The sequence below is a fragment of the Schistocerca piceifrons genome, chromosome 2, assembly GCF_021461385.2.
Source record: "Schistocerca piceifrons isolate TAMUIC-IGC-003096 chromosome 2, iqSchPice1.1, whole genome shotgun sequence".
NCBI lineage: Eukaryota > Metazoa > Arthropoda > Insecta > Orthoptera > Acrididae > Schistocerca > Schistocerca piceifrons.
Genome location: NC_060139.1, coordinates 1,033,673,159 through 1,033,694,248, shown reverse-complemented (window position 1 = coordinate 1,033,694,248; position 21,090 = coordinate 1,033,673,159). Strand labels below are relative to the sequence as shown.

The 21,090-nt window shown below is 40.8% G+C and overlaps 1 protein-coding gene and 1 non-coding gene across 3 annotated transcripts in view; both read left to right on the top strand.

Annotated features, from left to right (window-relative positions):
* Positions 1-21,090, top strand: part of LOC124776991 (dehydrogenase/reductase SDR family member 11-like) — a 72,309-nt gene that overhangs the window by 4,888 nt on the left and 46,331 nt on the right. For both annotated transcript variants that reach the window (XM_047252238.1, XM_047252236.1), the window contains exon 2: positions 19,707-19,869. In XM_047252238.1, the coding sequence (XP_047108194.1) occupies positions 19,707-19,869 (163 nt within the window). The remainder of the gene's footprint in view (positions 1-19,706; positions 19,870-21,090) is intronic.
* Trnaa-cgc lies at positions 18,031-18,113 on the top strand. The gene has a single exon. It is a non-coding gene; the product is annotated as a tRNA-Ala (tRNA).

Below are 21,090 nucleotides of genomic sequence, written 5' to 3'. Positions count from 1 at the left end.
GCTCAGCAGGTGATGAACACGTTTGGTTTTTGTTCTGTATACCAATATTGAAAGAATGCCTCTTAATTTCAAAATCTTAATAGCATAAGTATATTTAAATTACATATAGCTACTTATAACGAAATTTAAGTGTATTATTTGTGTATTCGATTTAATTAAACATTCATTAGCGTTTAGGAATGCATTAGCATTAACTTGCAGAAAGATTGTAAAACTGGATTACAAGAAACCTGCGCCCTGATGTATTCTAACAGGATCGCTAGATGGTAGATCGTGCTTCTATAGGCCCTGCAGTTTACTGCTCTCTGGCGGAAGGAACGTAAAGCTCAGAGTCAGTCTAGGTGTGTGGCTCCACTCCGCCATACGAAGCGTGTAGAAACCAATGGCCGAGCCTTTCACACAGCGCTTTATGAGGGCAGATGGTGCTAATCTGCCGTAGGCTCGAAGCTTCAGAAAACTACCGCGAGACCGCGCGGCGAAACCCGCCTCTTCAAATCAGAAAATACATACTCCAAAACTATGTTTTGTGCGGAGACCGGATAGATTTCTCTTTCTTTCTTTTTTATGCAAATGGTGCCACGGCGCAGCGGCACTACCTCAGAAGCCGCTCCTGGTCGAAACGTTTTGAAACTCGCCCCAGACTCATCAGGTGCAAGTGTCAACATGAATGTTATTGTCTGAACCGTGCGCAGCTACACGCTAGCATTCGTGTGCTGAAGAAAATAACGATAATTGTAACATAAGCTAGCGAAATGTTTACGGAACGAAAGATCGTTATGTTTTAGGATACTTACATTGTACTGCCTTTGTGCCTTGCAACACTTACCTGACGCCTCTAACAAGTCTTGCAGCAGAAGTGTAATATGCTTTCTTATTTAATTTTAAAATGTCAAAAAAATGGTAAAAGATATCGCCTTAGTTCTTTCACATCCCAACAGAGGGAACATTTGTCCTTTATACAATGTCCATAAAGCATTAATATGCCTTGAATTCTTGACTGAGATACACAAGAAAAGACAGGAGTGCAACTTATGTGTCGCGCTTATCAAACATGTTTGATGCCGACTGCCAAACGTTGGTTCTTCGACAAAAATAAAGGTTGGATATTGCAAGAGGATAATGATTCGAAGCACCATAGCAAGCTTTGCAGCGACTGCAAAAAGAAGAAAGGTGTGCAGGTACTGGATTGGCTCTCATAGACGCCTGACGCTAACCTATTGAAAATGTATGATCTTGCATGAGAAAGAAGTGGCGAGGAAAAAAGATCTTCACTTTGAAACATCTGTCAACGCAAATTCGACGCATTTCGGGGTCCTTCCACGTGTGGAAAACTTGGTTTCAAGCGTACCTCGGACATGCGAAGCATTTATCGACACTGCGGATTATTGGACATATTATTGATTATTGCAATTGCACTTCCCTTTTATTCATATACTGTGTATGTATATGTTTCTGTTTGTTGTCAAATACGTTTTTTCTACTGTGGGGACGAATACTAAAATGCTACAAAAAACACAAAATTTATTGAAAATGTAATGGTCTTTTTTTTACAAACACATTACGTAACTTCTCCCATTTAGGTGTGAAAAATTATATCCTCCATACAATTACCCAAGGCCGGGCTGCAACAAGCAATGCCTTTACTGAAGTTCTCCATGACGCGTTCACAAACATCTGGTGGGATGCCGTTAACAACCCTTTTAATTTCATACTTCAATTGGTGTATTGTTTGTAGTTTCTTCACGTAGACTTTTGATTTTACAAATCCCCACAAAAAAGTCACAAGGCATAAGATCGCATGACCTCACAGTCCATTTCTGGTTGCCACGCAAAGACATAATTTTTTGAGGAATCTTTCCATTCAGCAGAGAAATCGGTTCACGGGATGTGTAACACGTCGCACCATCTTGTTGAAACAGAAAATCGTATTTTCATCAATAAGAGGGGAAAACCAATCAGGAAGCATGTTTCGGTAACGTTCACCATTCACAATGACGGCAGCACTCATCATTTTCAAAAAAGTACGGCCGATCACTCCTGGCCAGAACCCACACCACACAGTCGTGCGTTGTGGACGCATCTCGTCTTCCACAGTTGCTCACGGATTTTCGTTACCTCAAATCCTGCAGTTCTGCTTATTGGCACATGCATTTTCAGATATTTTCAAAGGGTTTAATGCAGTGAACTTGGTGATAAATTCAATTGTTGAACACGTCGGCGTACAGATTTTCTGGGGTTACAGTCTTGTCATACACGACATCAGGGTTTTCTTGTGTTTGAACAGAATGCGCTCATCCTGTTTTCTTAACGTTTGAAACAGAACTCGTGGTCTCAAACTTTCGGATCAACTTTCGAACTGATGACGAACGTATACATCAAACAAGAATGCTCACCACCACGAAAGTTATCAGGCTACTAATGGCAAGGATCGCAGATAACAAACATGAAAAAACCACGGCTGCCAACCGTCATATGACAAAATGGCGCAAAATTCAAATCTGTCCTTACTTCCCGGATACCCGGTGGAATTTTACTCGTGAGAATCCTCTGGAAGTGCAGAACTATCCCCCAAATAGCTTTAATGTGTTATACAACAGTTAAATATGTAGAAACCGTAATATTTACACACACTGCACAACACACAAACTCGATCTTACAACAACAAAACGCCTGAAACTGCTGATGACAGTTTCTACTGCACGTTCTGTCCTGTGAATCTAAAATCGGTCACTAGATGGAAACACCGACAAGGAAACATCATATGTGCCCATGCACACTATCCTCCAGCTAAAACACTCCCCCCCTACATGACAAATCAATTTCGACAACACACTGTTCAACCAGAACTCACAGACACGTACACACTCACATACTATCCCGCTCACCCTCCCATCCACCCACCTCCCTACACACACACATACACACACGGACGTACTCACGTATTATTTTGGTGCACGTATTGTACATTTAATTAAAACCCTACACTCCAGTCTCCCTGCTTCTCACTGAGTGTACTTCAAATAATATACAAAGAATGGAATCTGTTTCATGTCCTCTTGTACATTAAGTCAAATTACTATCTTCCTTCAACTCCAGTGTCCACAATTACTAGTTAAATTAAATTAAGGGGGTGGAAGATATTTCAGATGCTCATGTTACTTCACTCAAGTTATATTACTGCTTTAACTATGCACCAAAATTAAATCGCCATGAAATTCCCCAAAATGCCATAAAATTATCCTCTCTTGTTGGAATATTCACATTACTTTTGAATCATGGTTATCAGACAATTACCAAAAATAGTTTTTCTTCAATGTATCATCATTACTGTAGACCACTCATTAGCCAGAAAACAAATAGCAATTTCCAGCAGCATGTAAAACCAAATGTGCATCAGTACAATATGTGAATGTGAGTAGAACTTCATCAAAATATTATCCCATCGGTGAAATTTACATTTTCAGTATTTCAAATTACATATATAAATGGCACCAAATAGGGCCTAACTCGAAAGGATTTTCACTATAAAAGAACCACGCCTACCTGTATATAGTTAGCATCACATGGCTTGTTCATGACTCTTACTTCGATCATATCCTTTCAGTCCTAACCTTGGTATCTAGAGGAGTTTTTCTGTGTAATTACCCTTTGCAATGTCAGGCTCCCTAAACATTAATTCCCTACCTAATATATTACTCATTACTTCTCCTAATTACTTCATTATTCTGTCACGGTATCGCTACACCTCATTACTCCACCATCAAAGAAACAAGTACCTGCTTTGCTCCTCATGTACAAAAACTGAATTTACAGAACTACACTCCACAGTAGCATATCACAGTTTTATATGCCAACTTGTATAACAGAGAAAATATCAATTGCTGAAATCATTACTTCAGTATTCCATCATATTATTCTAAACTATGGCCTGAAGAGAACTACATATACTTACCTTGGTTTTCCATTCAACATATGTTACTGTAGGCAACTGTACCTTAATTTTATTCCATTTTACTTGTGCCAGAAGGTCTACAGCGTGACATTTTCACACTTATGAACAAACGTCTCCATGTATAACTGTATTTAGCACCAAACTTCTATACATTATGGCAATTAGTACCAAACTATGTATTAAAGATGTTCTTTCTTTCTTTATTTCCCCTGCTGCAAAACATCCTACTGACTAACATGTATTGGCTGATTGCTTTAGATATTAAATATGATTTTCAGACACTTTTCCGTTTTTCACATATCCTGACACACTTTGCGTTCACTTATCATCCACCTTACCTTTCAGTGCTGAAAAAAAATTATTCTCATTATGAGAACACCTTACAAATTTACCAGATACCATGTATGTACTGTATACTGTCTTTGATTCGTCCTCTCACAGTTCCATCACTTATTATGACTAACCCAACATAAACTAACAGTACACAGAAAACTTTACTGAAATACATTACCACACTAAAGATCATATAAAAGTTAGAGGCAATTACTGATCAATTTGCAAGCTACTTTGAGGACTATAGAAGACACTGAGTGGCTTATGAAAAAGGAAAGATCAGACACCCAGTTCAGGGAAGCATTACCGCCACATAATGCATTGAATTCAATACAGAGCAATGAACCCTCTACTTGGATATTGTTACTTACTACTGATATTGTCCCCAGCTCTTCCACCTAATTTTATATTAATGGTTGAAAACCAAACTTCATCTTTCACAACATTTGTCAGATAAGTGCAAAACACAACAGGATTTCTATACTTTCTACCCTCAACTGAAACGAATACGCTGACCACTCTGCATCCAGTAAATGTAAAAGTAATGAGCATTACTAACATACTAAAGAATACCGACTGCATATTTACATTGAAAATCACTTTCTGAAACTGTTTTATCCACTATCAATACTAAAAATTCTTTCTGCAGTTATCATACTGTTTACCTCATCATTAACTTGCAACAGTTTGCTTGCAGGAATCACTGAAAATTTAGTAATGTATTTCGTTGCTTTATAAAAACTTTTTTTGACATCTGCAAACTTCATCACAGCATTAATTACTTTAATGTTTACTAATTGCATTACACTTACCTTGCTATTAATCTCCAAAGTCTTACATTCCCTTTTAATATAATAATTATTTTCATTGACACTTTCATCAATACCTGTACACACTCCCTGTTTACATCAGGAACATTAATATTTACATCAACAGTTTCTGATTGGGCCACAAATACTGAGCAGTGATATTATTTACTTGCTCTGCATCCACAATCAATTTATTATTACTATCACAATCACACGTATCAATATTTATATTCATCTCTGTCTGTACTACCTCAAGAACAACACCAGTAGCAAGTTTGTCAAGAACTTCACCCTCTAGCTGAAGACTTTTGACACTATTCACAATACTTTGATCATTTGCTGATCTAAGAGCTGTCTGATCACTTTTTTCATTTCTATTTTGACAGTAACTGGTAGTTCACAAATTGTTGTCTTAAGTCCATCTTTGTTTTGAACAATGTCAGCTCGTACTTACAACTTTATTATTGTCTACTATTGGTATCCTCCTGGTGAAATTTCCCACATCTCAGTTACAGATCGTTGAAATACACTTCTACTTTCAGCAGAAATGAAGTTATTTCTGTCTGAAATTTAATCTTTTTCTTTAACACTGTTGTTTGTTAAGTTTTCACGTGCCATTTCAATCACAGTCACTTCAGATTTCTCTGTTTGCAACTCTTTTACATCCATTTCAATAATTACTGATTAATACTCCCCTTCATTATGACAATCACTCACACTGTCATTCATTTTAATCAAAACAACATTCATTAACTGCATACAATCTACATCAACATCATCAAAGTTTTGTATCCTGCCTACTCGTCAAGCATGGGGTTCCTAAGAAACCTGCTTTCTCTGATCAGTAGACAACACTTCAATCAGCTCGTATTACTGAAGTTTATTACAAAAGGAAATGATTACAATACTTAACTTTGTGTAATACAGATGTGTCCCAGGCAAAGGGTGACAGACAAAATAAGAAATCTCTTTAGTATACACAATGCTACATAGTAGAAGCGAAATGTCTTGATGCTATTCTTGAACTCGCTTCTGTAGAACTCGTAGAACTGGGCTGCGGCGAGGCGGCGCAGCGCTTATGCCCTCTTTGTGTAGAGGCTGCTACCACTGTGTCTACGACCTGGAGAGGGGTCGGTCAGAGTGCAATTGACTGACGTCGTCTCATAGCCCTCTCTTTTCTAATGTTCCTGCATGGAGTGCCGGTGCTTGACTTTATGCAGAAACACAAAGCATACTCAACCCCAAAATCAAACATCAGTAGCTTTCCCATTCTCCGTTTTCCATATTATTTCTTTACCATAATTGCAAGAACATGGCTCCATTAGTTGCGAGTTACTTACATTACTGTCAGTAAAGTTTCAGATTCTTTTTCTATCTGACATTTGCTCACACTGTTATTAATTTTGTGAAGATCATCACGCATTACGTCCACACAATCTACCAAAGCAGCATCTTTCACATCAACAACTTTCTGTTCTACGACCCCATTCACAATAGTATCACATTTATTTAAAGTTTCACATCTTCCTCATTAAGTTTGTCTGTCTTAACTAATGGCTCTTCATTATCTATTACTATCACAAATGACTCACCTTCTCCTCTGACACCAGCTTCCTGCTCAATATCATTTATTTTCTAACAGTTTCATCCACTATCTGTACACAATTTATCACAACATCCTTACCAGTATTAATATTGGCATCTATATTTCCTGTAATAATTCCCACCTTCTCAGTGTCAACAGTATCTATTTGCTTTACTTCTAATAACAATTTTGACCATTGAGGAGAATATTCAATCTACTTCACTTCTTTAGTTGTTTGTATTTTTTCTTGGTATCCAACATCCCTTCTTGTAATCTACTGTTCATTTAAGAGTTGAAACCCACCTTGCCTCACTAATCGGGTCTGTCACTATGGCAATCTCTTTTTGTATCACTTTTACTCAGCAGTTGACATTTTCTATGTTTCTCACTTACTTTATTAGCATTACTTAATGCTCTCATAAATTAAGTTGTTTTCACTCACTGGTGGCTCTTTTTTGTTTGTTGCCCAATCACCTCTAAATTGAATTTTATGGCCATATTTCCTTTCACTATTCATAGATCTGTTTTTTATTTGCTCTGTCCTATATATTTCAAGAAACCATTTATGTTTTTTCTGGGTGCAGGTAAAAGCAATTCTTTAATTTCCAGAGACAGTTTGCATTTTAATCCCACAATTATGATTCCACTACCTAGTTCTTTAACCAAGTATTTAAGTTTACTGTTGTAACAGTGACAGAAAACCTTAATGATACCTTTTCTAGGATGATGCCCATCACTTTCCCATAATTTATTTAATCTCCTGTATCGCTCCTCTATTTGTTCAAAAACAAGTACTGAAATTCTTAGGATGAACTACAAGATTGAGAATGTCAGCAGCCCAGTCATACGAATATCCTCTTAAACATTCCTGTTCCCTTACGAAAGACGTTTTTTCCTTCTCAGTCCAACTTTCTGGCAGACCATTGGATTGTCTAATAAAATCAACAGGGTGCACATCACCATGTTCCCTAACAACACTAAATTTATTTCAGTGAACACAAAAAGATACATTTGACATGTCATGTACATTGTGATTTACTCTTTGAATTTTGCTTACCTTATCTTCACAGATTCTACATTGTCATTTATCTATCCCATTTTCTTCCTGTACAAACTTATATACATCTTGATTTATTTGAACTGATTTTTGATCCCATCCATACTACTATTAAAATATTTTTCTAAGTATGGTATGTTTTCTCAACAGAACAAGAAACAGAGCCCACTCTCTAGATGTGTCCATAATACAAGGACGACCAGGCGTGTATAACGTATGTTTGTGAATTGCATGAACTTCTTTTCTTGAGTTGTAGATGTAGATTGAGAACTATCGCAACATTTGTAGGGGACTTCCCAGAAACCACAGTAAGACTAGCCTGTATGTACAGCGCTAATCCAAACTCTACTGACAAAATTTAGGAGCTTTTTCAGGGATATTTTCTGAGCACACTGATATATGTAACGCGTAATCTCACGTGTCTCGTTACAGAGTAATACTGTTTCCTTTCATTTCGTACCCTCTTTTATTTTTGTATTTGTACCATGCCTGAAATATCTGCACAGCAGTGGAAATACCGAGGGTGTGTGTCTTGGGTGGAAGAAAAAACTTGTTTCCATTCAGTTACGGCATTTGCTGTTGAAGACAATAATGTCTGCTTTACTGTTTGTCCTCAAGCCGGTTCTGTCTCGCGTTTACATTTCCACTAGTGTCAGATGAGCGTTAACAGCTACAAACAACTGGCGAACAGAGTCCTGCGAGTGCGGTGTCCTGCAGGACCCACAACATTTCCTGATCTACAGAAACCTACCCAATCAAAATGGCTCTAAGCACTATGGGATTGAACATCTGAGGTCATCTGTCCCCTAGACTTAACACTACTTAAACCTAACTAACCTAAGGACGTCCCACACAGCCTTGCCCGAGGAAGGATTCGAACCTGCGACCGTAGCAGCAGCGTGGTTTCAGACTGAAGCGCCCAGAACCGCTCGGTCACAGCGGCCGGCCTTGCCCTGCCCAATCCTTGCACCACAGAAGATCTTTATGTAGCAAGAGGTAAGGCGTTGAGAACAACTGAATTCTGGAACTTACAGCCCATCTAACAGAAAATCAGTGGCGATTGACAGAATTTTATTATTGTTATTACTAATTTGTGTTATCTATGACCTATAAACATAAAATAAATAAAAAAGATAAGTGAAATGGCACAGTTTCAGAGACTTTAGTGGTCTTGTACAGATACGATTTTATGTATACAGACTGAAGTGGCGAGTGAAAATTTGTACCAAGGCTGGGAATCGAACCCAGGTCTCCTGCTTACTAGGCAAGTGCGTTAGCAACTAGGTCACGTTGCACAGCAGTTCACACAACTGTGCGGATTGCTCTGGCATGACTCCCTCCTCAGTTCAAATTCTCACTGCCTGGGGTGGCAGTTGACTGGGGCAGCAGCGAGAATTTGGACTGAGGACGGTAATTCGTGTAGTTGTGTGAACTGTTTCGCCAAGGTGGCCTAGTTGCTAACGCACCAGCCTTGTAAGCACGAGACCTGGGTTCGATTCCCAGCCTTGGTACAAATTTTCACTCGCCACTTCAGTCTGTATATATAAAATCAAATAACAGTTGCTTGATGCACGCTTTGCATAGATTAAATGATTGGTGCTACACAGCTTTAAGATATTTACTAAAGGATATCTTCAAAAGAACATGAGCTGCACCTCAAAAGGTTATTTGAAACTAAAAGGTCCCAATGAAGGGACGTAATACCAGAGGTACCACTGGGATCAGTATTAGGCCCACTACTTTTCTCGTTATCTGTTAATGATGTGTCAGCTACTGTCTCCCATTGCATGTAACACCTGTACGCTGACGACCTTCAGTTATATTTACGTGTAAGATCAATAGACTTATACACTTATCTGTGTGGGTGCAGGACATATGTTTGAAACTCAACCCATCTCAAACACAAGCAATCTCAGTCGCTCACGAAAGTATTATTAACACACAGTTCTGATAATCTCTTCCACCCTTAATCCTAAACGGCACAGAAACAACTTATCCTCTTCTGTAAGGAACTTGGGGTTAATTCTCGACCATCACTTAGACTGGACGGAAAACCCAACAAGTCTGTAAAAAGATACGTCACTTCATTCGCTACAGAGCTTATAAAGTAATTTGTAGACACAATAATACTCCCCATACTTGACTACGGTGGTGCTATTGGGCTCTAAGCACTATGGGACTTAACATCTGAGGTCATCATTCCCCTAGACTTAGAACTACTTAAACCTAACTAACCTAAGTACATCACACACATCCATGCCCGAGGCAGGATTCGAACCTGCGACCGTAGCAGCAGCGCGGTTCCGGACTGAATCGCATAGAACCGCTCGGTCACAGCGGCCAGGTGATGCTATTCTCCAAGAACTTTCATACGAAAGCTGATACAGGCCAGAACTGGTGATGCATGCTTGTGTGCTATACATTTGTAATGTACGCTATTTCAACTGTATCACTCCTGCCTGCGAACAATTGTCAAGGGTGTGTGCCGATAAGCACAGAGACTATCATACACAATGCCTGCTCTATCGTCTTCTCAGTGATTGCCCTCCCTTTCACTTATCTTCAACTCTTAGACTGCTATCTTAACAGCACAGCAGAAATATTTGTTCTCAATAAGTTAAAATCCTCTCTGCATCATCACATAACATTTCCCTGTTCTCTGAATAATTTCCTGTATCTGGAATTTAACTTTGGAACACATTTCCTCAAAAAATTAGAGGAATTAAATCGCTTCCAAACTTCAAGAGGCAGGTAATGGCCTCCCTTCTATCACAATAACCGTTTCTCCAGTGTACTAGTCTGCAGGTCACTCATAAATCCCACCTCCCCTACTACTTTTCTAATCCCTCTGTTGGCAGAGTTGTTTATTTAAATTCTCTTATTTTCTACAGAAACTCTCGCTGTCACTTAAATATTCTCCTCTTTTCCTATCCTTTCCGTTTCTGTAATACTAAACGTGTATTCAAATATGCTGAACTATTCTATGGTAGTCTTAAAGGGGGACGTTCATGAAATTGATCGAAAATGTCAGTTTTAGATTTTTTATTTATTAGTAGAACTCATGGAAAATAAATCCCCAAAGTTTCAGTTATAAAATCGCTTTGGCAGTGACTGAAAAATAATTAAATATGTGATGTGACCTTCCTGCCACAGCCATTTTTTGAAGCAACATTTCAGTATGCACAGTCTCAGAGCGATAACAACCCCTACATTCACAAGGACAGGTTTCCAAAGCAAGAATAGAAATTCTTGTTTTGTAAATAAAACCGTCTTTTCCTGCTGCCACTTGTGGCCCCAGGACAGGGCGGTTTTACTTACAAAACAAGTGCATCCTCGATGTTGTCAAGCCCACTTACAGGTTTCTGGCCTATCCTGAACTTCTAAAAAAGTGTGTTCATGGCAAAATTCAGTATTCAAATGAGACTCTAAATTCTCTCATTTGAAAACGATGACCTAAAATCACTATTTCATCTGCTACAGCTCTCAAAATCGCAACTTGCGATGCAGTCCTTGTATTTCATGATGGGGACGTAGGGAGAATAGGCTTTAAGAGAGCAAATATCGCTCAAGACATGTTGAGAAAAACAGGTTTACAGCGCCTTTCTGCAAGTGAAAAGACAGTTGAAAACCTGGTAAAATAACGGAGTAGAAAACAAGAAACCTGAAGAGAAGCCTTTAAGGGGAAGAAGACCATGAGTACAAATATGGGACCTTTTGAAGAAGTGACTCAAGGAAAAACGACAGGTTGTACTTTTAATTTGCATTTCCTGAAAATTGTTTTTAAAGTGTATGTATCCTTTGCTTAGAATCCATGAAGAATAGAATTATGAAATGTTGTACAGGTAGTTCTATTAAGCCAATAAATATTGTCTCGAGAATAAATTTTGAAAAACTGAGTATAAGCTGTGACATGGGGCAAAGCGCTTGGAATTTTGCATGAATTTTATATTATACCTACAGAATTGCAATTACAAAATTATTAAAATTCTCCAGTTTGATGTATCCAAAAAACCTCATGACAGAAGCGTACTACATGCCAAGAGAAAATTTTGTAGAAATCTCTTCAATAGTCTTTGAGAAAAAGGTACATAAATTATGTCTTGAAACTAAATTTTTAAATTCTATTAAAATGCCTACGAATGTTCTTGAATACCTTTGGCATGTGTTGTTCCTGGTCAGATGTAAGAGAGAGACTTATGGCCCTAACCTGGTCAGCAAAAAATAAATAATTACATAAATATTTCGGACCAAGAGTAGTTAAGGTGGTATGCGAATACGATCCCTGTCTCGAAAGCCAGCGCGGTACGCGCTACACAACACGAGCAGTGTAATTTAACGATAGGTGTTTACCTTATAAAACTGCACGTGCGGCGCAGGGGCACAACAAAGGGCAAGCGATGCTAAAAATTTGCCTAATATAACTGTATATCGGCGAGTGCTTGAAATGTCTGACGACGACCTCACTAAGCACTTTCAGTCACTTGTACGAATGCAGCTAAACGGACTGAAAAATTCCAAGAGATAACGCTGCGTATTTTTACATCTACGAGCTATTTTATTCTGTCTGTTGTTATCGCAACAGGTGCATCAGATTTATCTGTAGGATATCGAAGTAAAAAGTTCCATGTCACCGTATCAGGTGAAAGTGAAGTGCACCTGATAACGCCGATGCCAGTAATCAGGAATTATCGCTTGACAAGATCCAGCCAAATAGTAAGTTGTACACGGGGAAAATTACACGATTAAATAGCGGCAGTTGCTAGCACTGAAAAAATTGATGTACATTAGGCGTATCTAGGCAAGCCCACGGAAGACACATAAATAACAACATCATATTCACTCTCCTAGACATCACCCTTCCATTGATTGACTCAGAAAAATACTTGGTAGTCCATCTGGAGACATATGTCAGCTCTAAGACGCACATAAGACGGATAATAAACAACACTAGTCAATGGCAATTCCTCATTAGAAAAAAATTAGAGGACGTTTCCATAACTGTTCCGATAGCGCAGCTATATACGCCTAAAATACCTTTATTAGAACGATTATAGAGTATGATTCTGCAACACTAGCCGAACTAAATCGTCCGACCGTCACTAAACTACACAAATCAAAGAAAAGTTTTGCATCACTTCAGTTTCGAGAGTTCCGGAAGCTATACAGAAAATTGAAATAAAGATCAACATAAACATCACTTCCACCCTTTTTATTGCTCATGAAAACCACACATCGCATGTTGTACCACCATACAGCGAGACCTTCAGAGGTGGTGTTCCTGATTCCTGTAGATACCGGTACATCTAATACCCAGTAGCACGACCTCTTGCATTGATGCATGCCTGTATTCATCGTGGCATACTATATACTATCCACAAGTTCAGCAAGGCTCTGTTGGTCCAGATTGTCCTACTCCTCAACGGCGATTCGTCGTAGCATCAGAGTGTTTGCGTAGGTCATGTCGCCCATAAACAGCCCTTTTCAGTCTATCCCAGGCATGTTCGATAGGGTTAATGTCTGGAGAACATGCTGGCCACTCTAGTCGAGCGATGTCGTTATCCTGAAGGAAGTCATGCACAAGATGTGCATGATGGGGGCGCCAATTGCCGTCCATAAAGACAATTGCCTCGCCAATATGCTGCCGATATGGTTGCACTATCGGTTGGAGGATGGCATTCACGTATCGTAAAGCCGTTATGGCGCGTTCCATGGCCACCAGCGGCTTACGTCGGCCCCACATAATGCCACCTCAAAAAAGCAGAGAACCTCTACTTTGCTGCACTCGCTGGACAGTGTGTATAAGGCGTTCAGCCTGACTGGGCCGCCTCCAAAAACGTCTCCGACAATTGTTTGGTTGCAGGCATATGCGACACTCATCGGTGAAGAGAACGTGATGCCAGTCCTGAGCGGTCCACTCAGCATCTTGGTGGGCCCATCTGTACCGCGCTGTATGGTGTCATGGTTGCAAAGATGCACCTCGCCATGGACGTTGGGAGTGAAGTTGCACATCGTCCAGCCTACTGAGCACAGTTTGAGTCGTAACGCTGCACGAAAAGCATTATTCAACATGGTGGCGTTGCTGTCAGAGTTCCTCCGAGCCATAATCCATAGGTAGCGGTCATCCACTGCAGTAGTAGTCCTTGGGAGGCCTGATTGACGCATCTCATTGACAGTTCCCGTCTCTCTGTATCTCCTCCAAGTTCGAACGACATCGCTTTGGTTCACTCCGAGACTCGTGGACACTTCCCTTGTTGAGAGCCCTTCCTGGCACAAAGTAACAATGCGGACGCGATAGAACCGCGGTATTGACCGTCTAGGCATGGTTTAACTACAGACAACACGAGCTGTGTATTTCATTCCTGGTGGAATGACTGGAACTGATCGGCTGTGGGATCCCCTCCGTCTAATAGGCACTGCTCATGCGTGGTTCTTTACATCTTTGGGCGGGTTCAGTAACATCTCTGAACAGTCAAATGGACTGTGTCTGTGATACAGTATCCACAGTCAACGTCTATCGTCAGGAGTTGTGGGAGCCAGGGTAATGCAAAACTTTTTTGATGTGTGTACTTACGACAGAACGATGACTCTCAGTACACTGAGATTGGACATTGGCTATGAAGCATCAGGGATTACCCCAACTGAAACGCGACTTGCGTGACCTATTACAGAATATGGACAAGAAGTAATTGCACCTTACGTCCTCTATTACCAAAAAGGTGATTCACTGATGTCTTAACAAGTGTGCTGTCATACTGTCCGGTCTTCTTGTCAGTGTTTTCTGTAAGTTCCTTTCTTCGACGATTCTGCGAAGAACATCCTCATTCCTTATGAGTCCACCTGATTTTGACCCTTCTTCTGCAGCACCACAACTCAAACGCTTCGAAAAAATGGTTCAAATGGCTCTGAACACTATGGGATTTAACATCTCAGGTCATCAGTCCCCTAGAACTTAGAACTACTTAAACGTAACAAACCTAAGGACATCACACACACTCATGCCCGAGGCAGGATTCGAACCTGCAACCGTAGCGGTCGCGCGGTTCCAGACTGAAGCGCCTAGAACCGCTCGGTCACCTGCGGCCGGCAAAGGCTTCGATCCTCTTCTTTTCCGGTTTTCTCACAGTCCATGTTTTACTCCCATGCAATGCTATGCTCCTGACCTAACGTTCTCAGAAAATTCTCCAGCGGATTAAGGACAATGTTTGACACTAGTAGACTTCTTTTGGCCAGGAATTCTCCCCTTGCCTGCGATAGTATGCTTTTTATGTACTCCTTGCTTCTCACGTCATTTATTATTTTGCTTCCAAGGCAGCAGAATTTCTTCACTTTCTCTACTTTGTGGATCCCAGTTTTGGTATAAAGTTTGTCGTTAATCTCATTTCTGTTAGTCCTATTACTTTCATCTTTCTTACCAAAACACAAAATAGGACCAACACACTAACCAGAACTCCAAGACTAAATGAAAAACTCTGCATCAAATACATCTAACCCCACGCCCTTCCATGACAATAGCTAAGAACAGCCTATAACTGTACCCTGATATCAACGGGAGAAACTTTACGACTAACTCAAGAGACCGACCGAGGTGGCGCAGTGGTAGCACACTGGACTCGTATTCGGCAGGACGACGGTTCAATCCCGCGTCCGACCATCCTGATTAGGTTTTCCGTGATTTCCCTAAATCACTCCAGGCAACTGCCGGAATGGTTCCTCTGAAAGGCCACGGCCGACTTCCTTCCCCATCCTTCCCTAATCCGATGAGACCGATGACCTCGCTGTCTGGTCTCCTTCCCCAAACAACCCAACCCAACCCAACTAACTCAAGACATACCGACCCCACTCAGTCTGCTTTCAGGTTTCTTCTGTAAATGTGCTCACTAAAGTTTTTACACCGTATGATACCAGATATGTGGTTATAAATTCGATGTAGAATCAAAAAAAAATGCAGGTGTACAATATACTAAGAATTTCTATTCGTAAAAGTTACAGAATTCATTTCAGATATAATTTTCAAACTATATATGGGATCTTGCTCACTCGTCGCTTATAGGGTGCCTAAGGGATGCAGCGTTCTTGGAATGCTATACAAGATTTGAAACAAATAACATTAGCAGTTTTATTTCTATAAAGCAATAGAAAATACTTAACTTTGGAGTTACATCGTCGTCGCAAGTAACACGCAAATACTAATAGTCATTGCTATAGACGAAGTCCAGACAAGTAACTGAACAGGATTACTACTAGTTGTTCTTGTAGCACGTTCCGTAAAACGTTCCACTAATGCCAGTACACTGAGGCGATCTCAGCGGCCGAGGTCGGCAGAGCGGCACTTATATTGAAACTTATTTATTTAAATGTGTGTGTCAGTACTAAAATTGCTGATTGACTGAGAAGATGAAACTTCTACGTTATCTGATTCTGAAACAGCCGAGTAAAACTGAACGTACTGAGCCTACTTTCTCTTTTTTTTTTTATTATCATGTCAACACTGACCCACAATATTCTAGGGCAACGCAATCTGACTGCTCAAAAAAATTTGCAAACTGACTTCAAATAATTAATGCAAAAGAATGGCCTTGAATAAGAAGCAAGCCTGACAATAACCTATACATTTCATTAAGGGCTTACCTCACAAAAATCTTCATTACGCGAACTACTGCAATACAGCGAACGTCAAGACTGCCAGCTAAATAAAAGATCCTGACTACTAAAGACACTATCTACTAACAGGCATGTGGGTAGCAAAGGAAACATTTTGTTGCAAACCAAATAATGTATTTTCTACCTTAATAATGTGACATCCAGTTCGAACACGAATATAAATCATCATTGACATCCAGTTATCACGGCATACTTGTATATTTTTTATAATTATACATTTTATGATTTTGGTTCGGGTGGCTTTAACTATTATGGGCTAGCATGAGACTTTTAATTAACTCATACCGCGATAACACTCGTACGGACATCGGCTGCCCCGAAGTACGTACGATATAATATTTTTTATGTAGAAAATATGCGTATTCTTACGCAAACTGTAATTATTAATATGGGTCTCAGGGGCTACTGGTTATTTATGTACCAAATTACATAAAGATTAACTGAGATATTGCAAAATGTAATGATTTTGAATATTTCTTTTTCATTATTTGTAAGGCAAAACTGGAGAGAATCTCGTCTGCCGTTAGGCGGCCAAAATGAGACATACTGAACTGATTCAGTGCTGTAAATTTTGGTAACTGAAATTAATTTTAACTTAGAAATTAATAAAAGATCAAAACTGAGAAGTCTCTCGCATTTACATTTAATATTATGACTTGAAATTTTAATTATACAGGTTGTTACAAAAAGGTACAGCCAAGCTTTCAGGAAACATTCCTCACACACAAATAAAGAAAAGATGTTATGTGGACATGTGTCCGGAAAAGCTTAATTTCCGTGTTAGAGCTCATTTTAGTCTTAGGGAAAACGGAACATTCCAGCCTATGACTCGCGACTGGGGAAGACCTAGAACGACGAGCACACCTGCAATGGACGAGGCAATTCTTCGTGCAGTTGACGATAACCCTAATGTCAGCATCAGAGTAGTGGCTGCTGTACAAGGTAACGTTGACAACGTCAGTGTATGGAGAGTGCTACGGGAGAACCAGTTGTTTCCGTACCATGTACAGCGTGTGCAGGCACTATCAGCAGCTGATTGGCCTCCACGGGTACACTTCTGCGAATGGTTCATCCAAGAATGTGTCAATCTTCATTTCAGTGCAAATGTTCTCTTTACGGATGAGGCTTCATTCCAACGTGATCAAATTGTAAATTTTCACAATCAACATGTGTGGGCTGACGAGAATCCACACGCAATTGTGCAGTCACGTCATCAGCCTCAGATTTTCTGTGAACGTTTGGGCAGGCATTGTTGGTGATGTCTTGATTGGGCCCCATGTTCTTCCACCTACGCTCAATGGAGCACGTTATCATGATTTCATACGGGATACTCTACCTGTGCTGCTAGAACATGTGCCTTTACAAGTACGACACAACATGTGGTTCATGCACGATGGAGCTCCTGCACATTTCAGTCGAAGTGTTCGTACACTTCTCAACAACAGATTCGGTGACAGATGGATTGGTAGAGGCGGACCAATTCCATGGCCTCCACGCTCTCCTGACCTGAACCCTCTTGACTTTCATTTATGGGGCCATTTGAAAGCTCTTGTCTACGCAACCCCGGTACCGAATGTAGAGACTCTTCGTGCTCGTATTGTGGACGGCTGTGATGCAATACGCCATTCTCCAGGGCTGCACCGAGCGAGGTGGCGCAGTGGTTAGCACACTGGACTCGCATTCGGGAGGACGACGGTTCAATCCCGTCTGCGGCCATCCTGATTTAGGTTTTCCGTGATTTCCCTAAATCGTTTCAGGCAAATGCCGGGATGGCTCTTTTGAAAGGGCACGGCCGATTTCCTTCCCAATCCTTCCCTAACCCGAGCTTGCGCTCCGTCTCTAATGACCTCGTTGTCGACGGGACGTTAAACGCTAACCACCACCACCACCACCACCACCAGGGCTGCATCAGCGCATCAGGGATTTCATGCGACGGAAGGTGGATGCATGTATCCTCGCTAACGGAGGACATTTTGAACATTTCCTGTAACAAAGTGTTTGAAGTCACGCTGGTGCGTTCTGTTGCTGTGTGTTTCAATTCCATAATTAATGTGACTTGATGAGAAGTAATAAAATGAGCTCTAACATGGAAAGTAAGCGTTTCCGGACACATGTCCACATAACATATTTTCTTTCTTTGTGTGTAAGGAATGTTTCCTGAATGCTTGGCCGTACCTTTTTGTAACACCCTGTATAATACAATCAGCGTAATGACCGACTAAATCTTGCTATGGGAGATGAGCTCCATGCATTACGAAGTCCTGTAAAAAGCTTTGTTAATTATAATTAATGGTTGCGATTATGAGAGGTGACAACTAAGTCAATAATACACACTTTCTAATAACAATTTCTATTATATTTTCCAAAATACAGATAAAACTTACGTTGATTATCAGACAGCACTACAATGGCGACCTACCGCTAGACGAAACAAAACAGGAGAGCCCGTTCAATCAAAGCACTGTCTCTGATCTTCATGGCCTATGTTTCACAGAGATTATACCAAAAAACTGTATTTCGTCAATTACATCGATATTTGTGTTTTGATAATAATAACTTACGTTCTTTACTATTTGTTATACATCGTATACACGTACACAGTCTTGAAAGAATTTATAATTCACACGTCTCATAACAAAAACTTCCTTTCCCTTTCTCCAAATGTCCATTTATGTGACGTACCGTCACACAGTACAAAGATGTATAATCATGAATAATTTTCAATGTTATGTCGGATACTTTCAGATCGTTAGCCTACGCTAACACTTCAGACCTCTACCTTCGATCAATGCTAACTTCTCACATTTAACATCCATCACTGCTGGCTGTTCACCTCCAACTGCCCAACAGTACTTCCATCACTGCTGGCGACTAACTTCCAACTGCCCAACAGTACTAGCGATTAACTTCCAACAACCAGTCCAACCCGCCACAAAGTCTCTTACAAAGAAAGCGCAGTCAGAGATCCAATGCAAATAGCTACACAGCTCTGCCAGCACAGAAGCACCCCATTTACAATATTCACTTCTTGCAGAGGATGCGCTTGGCGCGCCGCTGTCCTACTGCGCGCACCATTGGGCGACGATTCCTCACCGCCTTCTCTAGTGTTGCTTACTGCATCTTCGTTCCGGCGCTTGTGTTTACGCCAGAACACTATGTGTCAGTCAACACAGGATCTGAAGTTTCGAAACTACATGTTAGCTACCTTCAGCAAAGTTTCAGAAAAAATTGGATTTGTTGCACCATATACTGGAATCCACAAATATGTGCCTTTACTGCATTTGGTAAGAATGTGTGTTATATGTCCAGGAACTGGAACTGAAAGATGCACCGGGCAAACTGCACGCCATAGAAGGAGATGTCAGTAGTGAGGAGAGCATCATGTCCGTCTTCAGGTGGATTAAAGACAACCTGGGTGGCGTCGACGTTCTTATCAACAACGCTGGCGTTTCAGCCGAAGCACCGCCGTCTTGTAAGTGGCATTTCAGGGGTTGGACAAAAATATGGAAACACCACAAACACAATACGCTTCCATAATTAATATTGTGGAGGAAACACATTGTCATTGAAACCACCTTCCAGTTATCTCTGAATGGATCAATATGGGTACGGTACGGTTCTCAAGGTAATATGACGCCTTTCTGCAAAATTGTGGGATGCTCAGGTGACGATGATGGAGGTGATAGTGATCACGCACCCCTCTCTCCAAAACAGATCACAAACGCTCAATAATATTGCGATCTCGTGACTGTTGTGGCCAGGGGAAGTGTGCCAGTTCATCTTCGTGCTCACAAACCAGTACTGGACGATGAGAGCTGTGTGATCAGGGGCTCCAACGTCTCGGAACGCATCACCATTGGGGAACAAACAGTGAACCATGGGATGGACCTCATCAGCCACAACTGTCACGCACTACGTGGCAGTAATGCGATCTTGCAGAGTAATCTGGAGTCCATGGAATACCACGATATGGCTGTCCAAATCATCACCGAACCACCACCATGTTTCCCACTTGGGACGTAAACTCGGCCAGAAGTTGGAGCCATTTTATGGTTATAGCACAATGTTTTCCTCTTCAGGGCATTTGCATCACTGATGAGTGGGTTTGGAATCCCAGCTCTCCTTGGAATTCTCTGCTTATGGAGCTCCCTTCGTGTTGTTTTAGTGCTGACAAGATTCACGAGTGCGACATTCAGTTCTGCAGTGACTTCTGCTGCTGTCGTCCTCTTACATCACAATAATCCTCTTCAATGACCGTCCGTCGCGTACAATCAACACGCATTTTCGTACGCTTTGTGACTTAAGAGATGATGTTTCTCCGCTTTCCCTGTAAGAGATATAAATCTTCGATTCGATGCTTCTTGAAAGACGAAATACTTCGGATTCTTTGGTTACGGAAGCATCCAACATACGAGCACCAACAATTTGACCCTCTTCGAATGTACTGACCTTCGACATAATACACTCATCATTACACAGAACACTGTTCTGGCCAAGTGAGGCGGCGCAATGGTTAGCACACAGAACTCGCAATCGGGAGGACGACGGTTCAGATCCACGTCTGGTCATCCCGATTTAAATCGATTCAGGCAAATGCTGGGATAATCCCTTCGAAAGGCCACAGCTACTTCCTTCCCTAATCCAATAGGACCGATGACCTCGCTGTTTCGTCCCCTCCCTCGAATTGACCAAC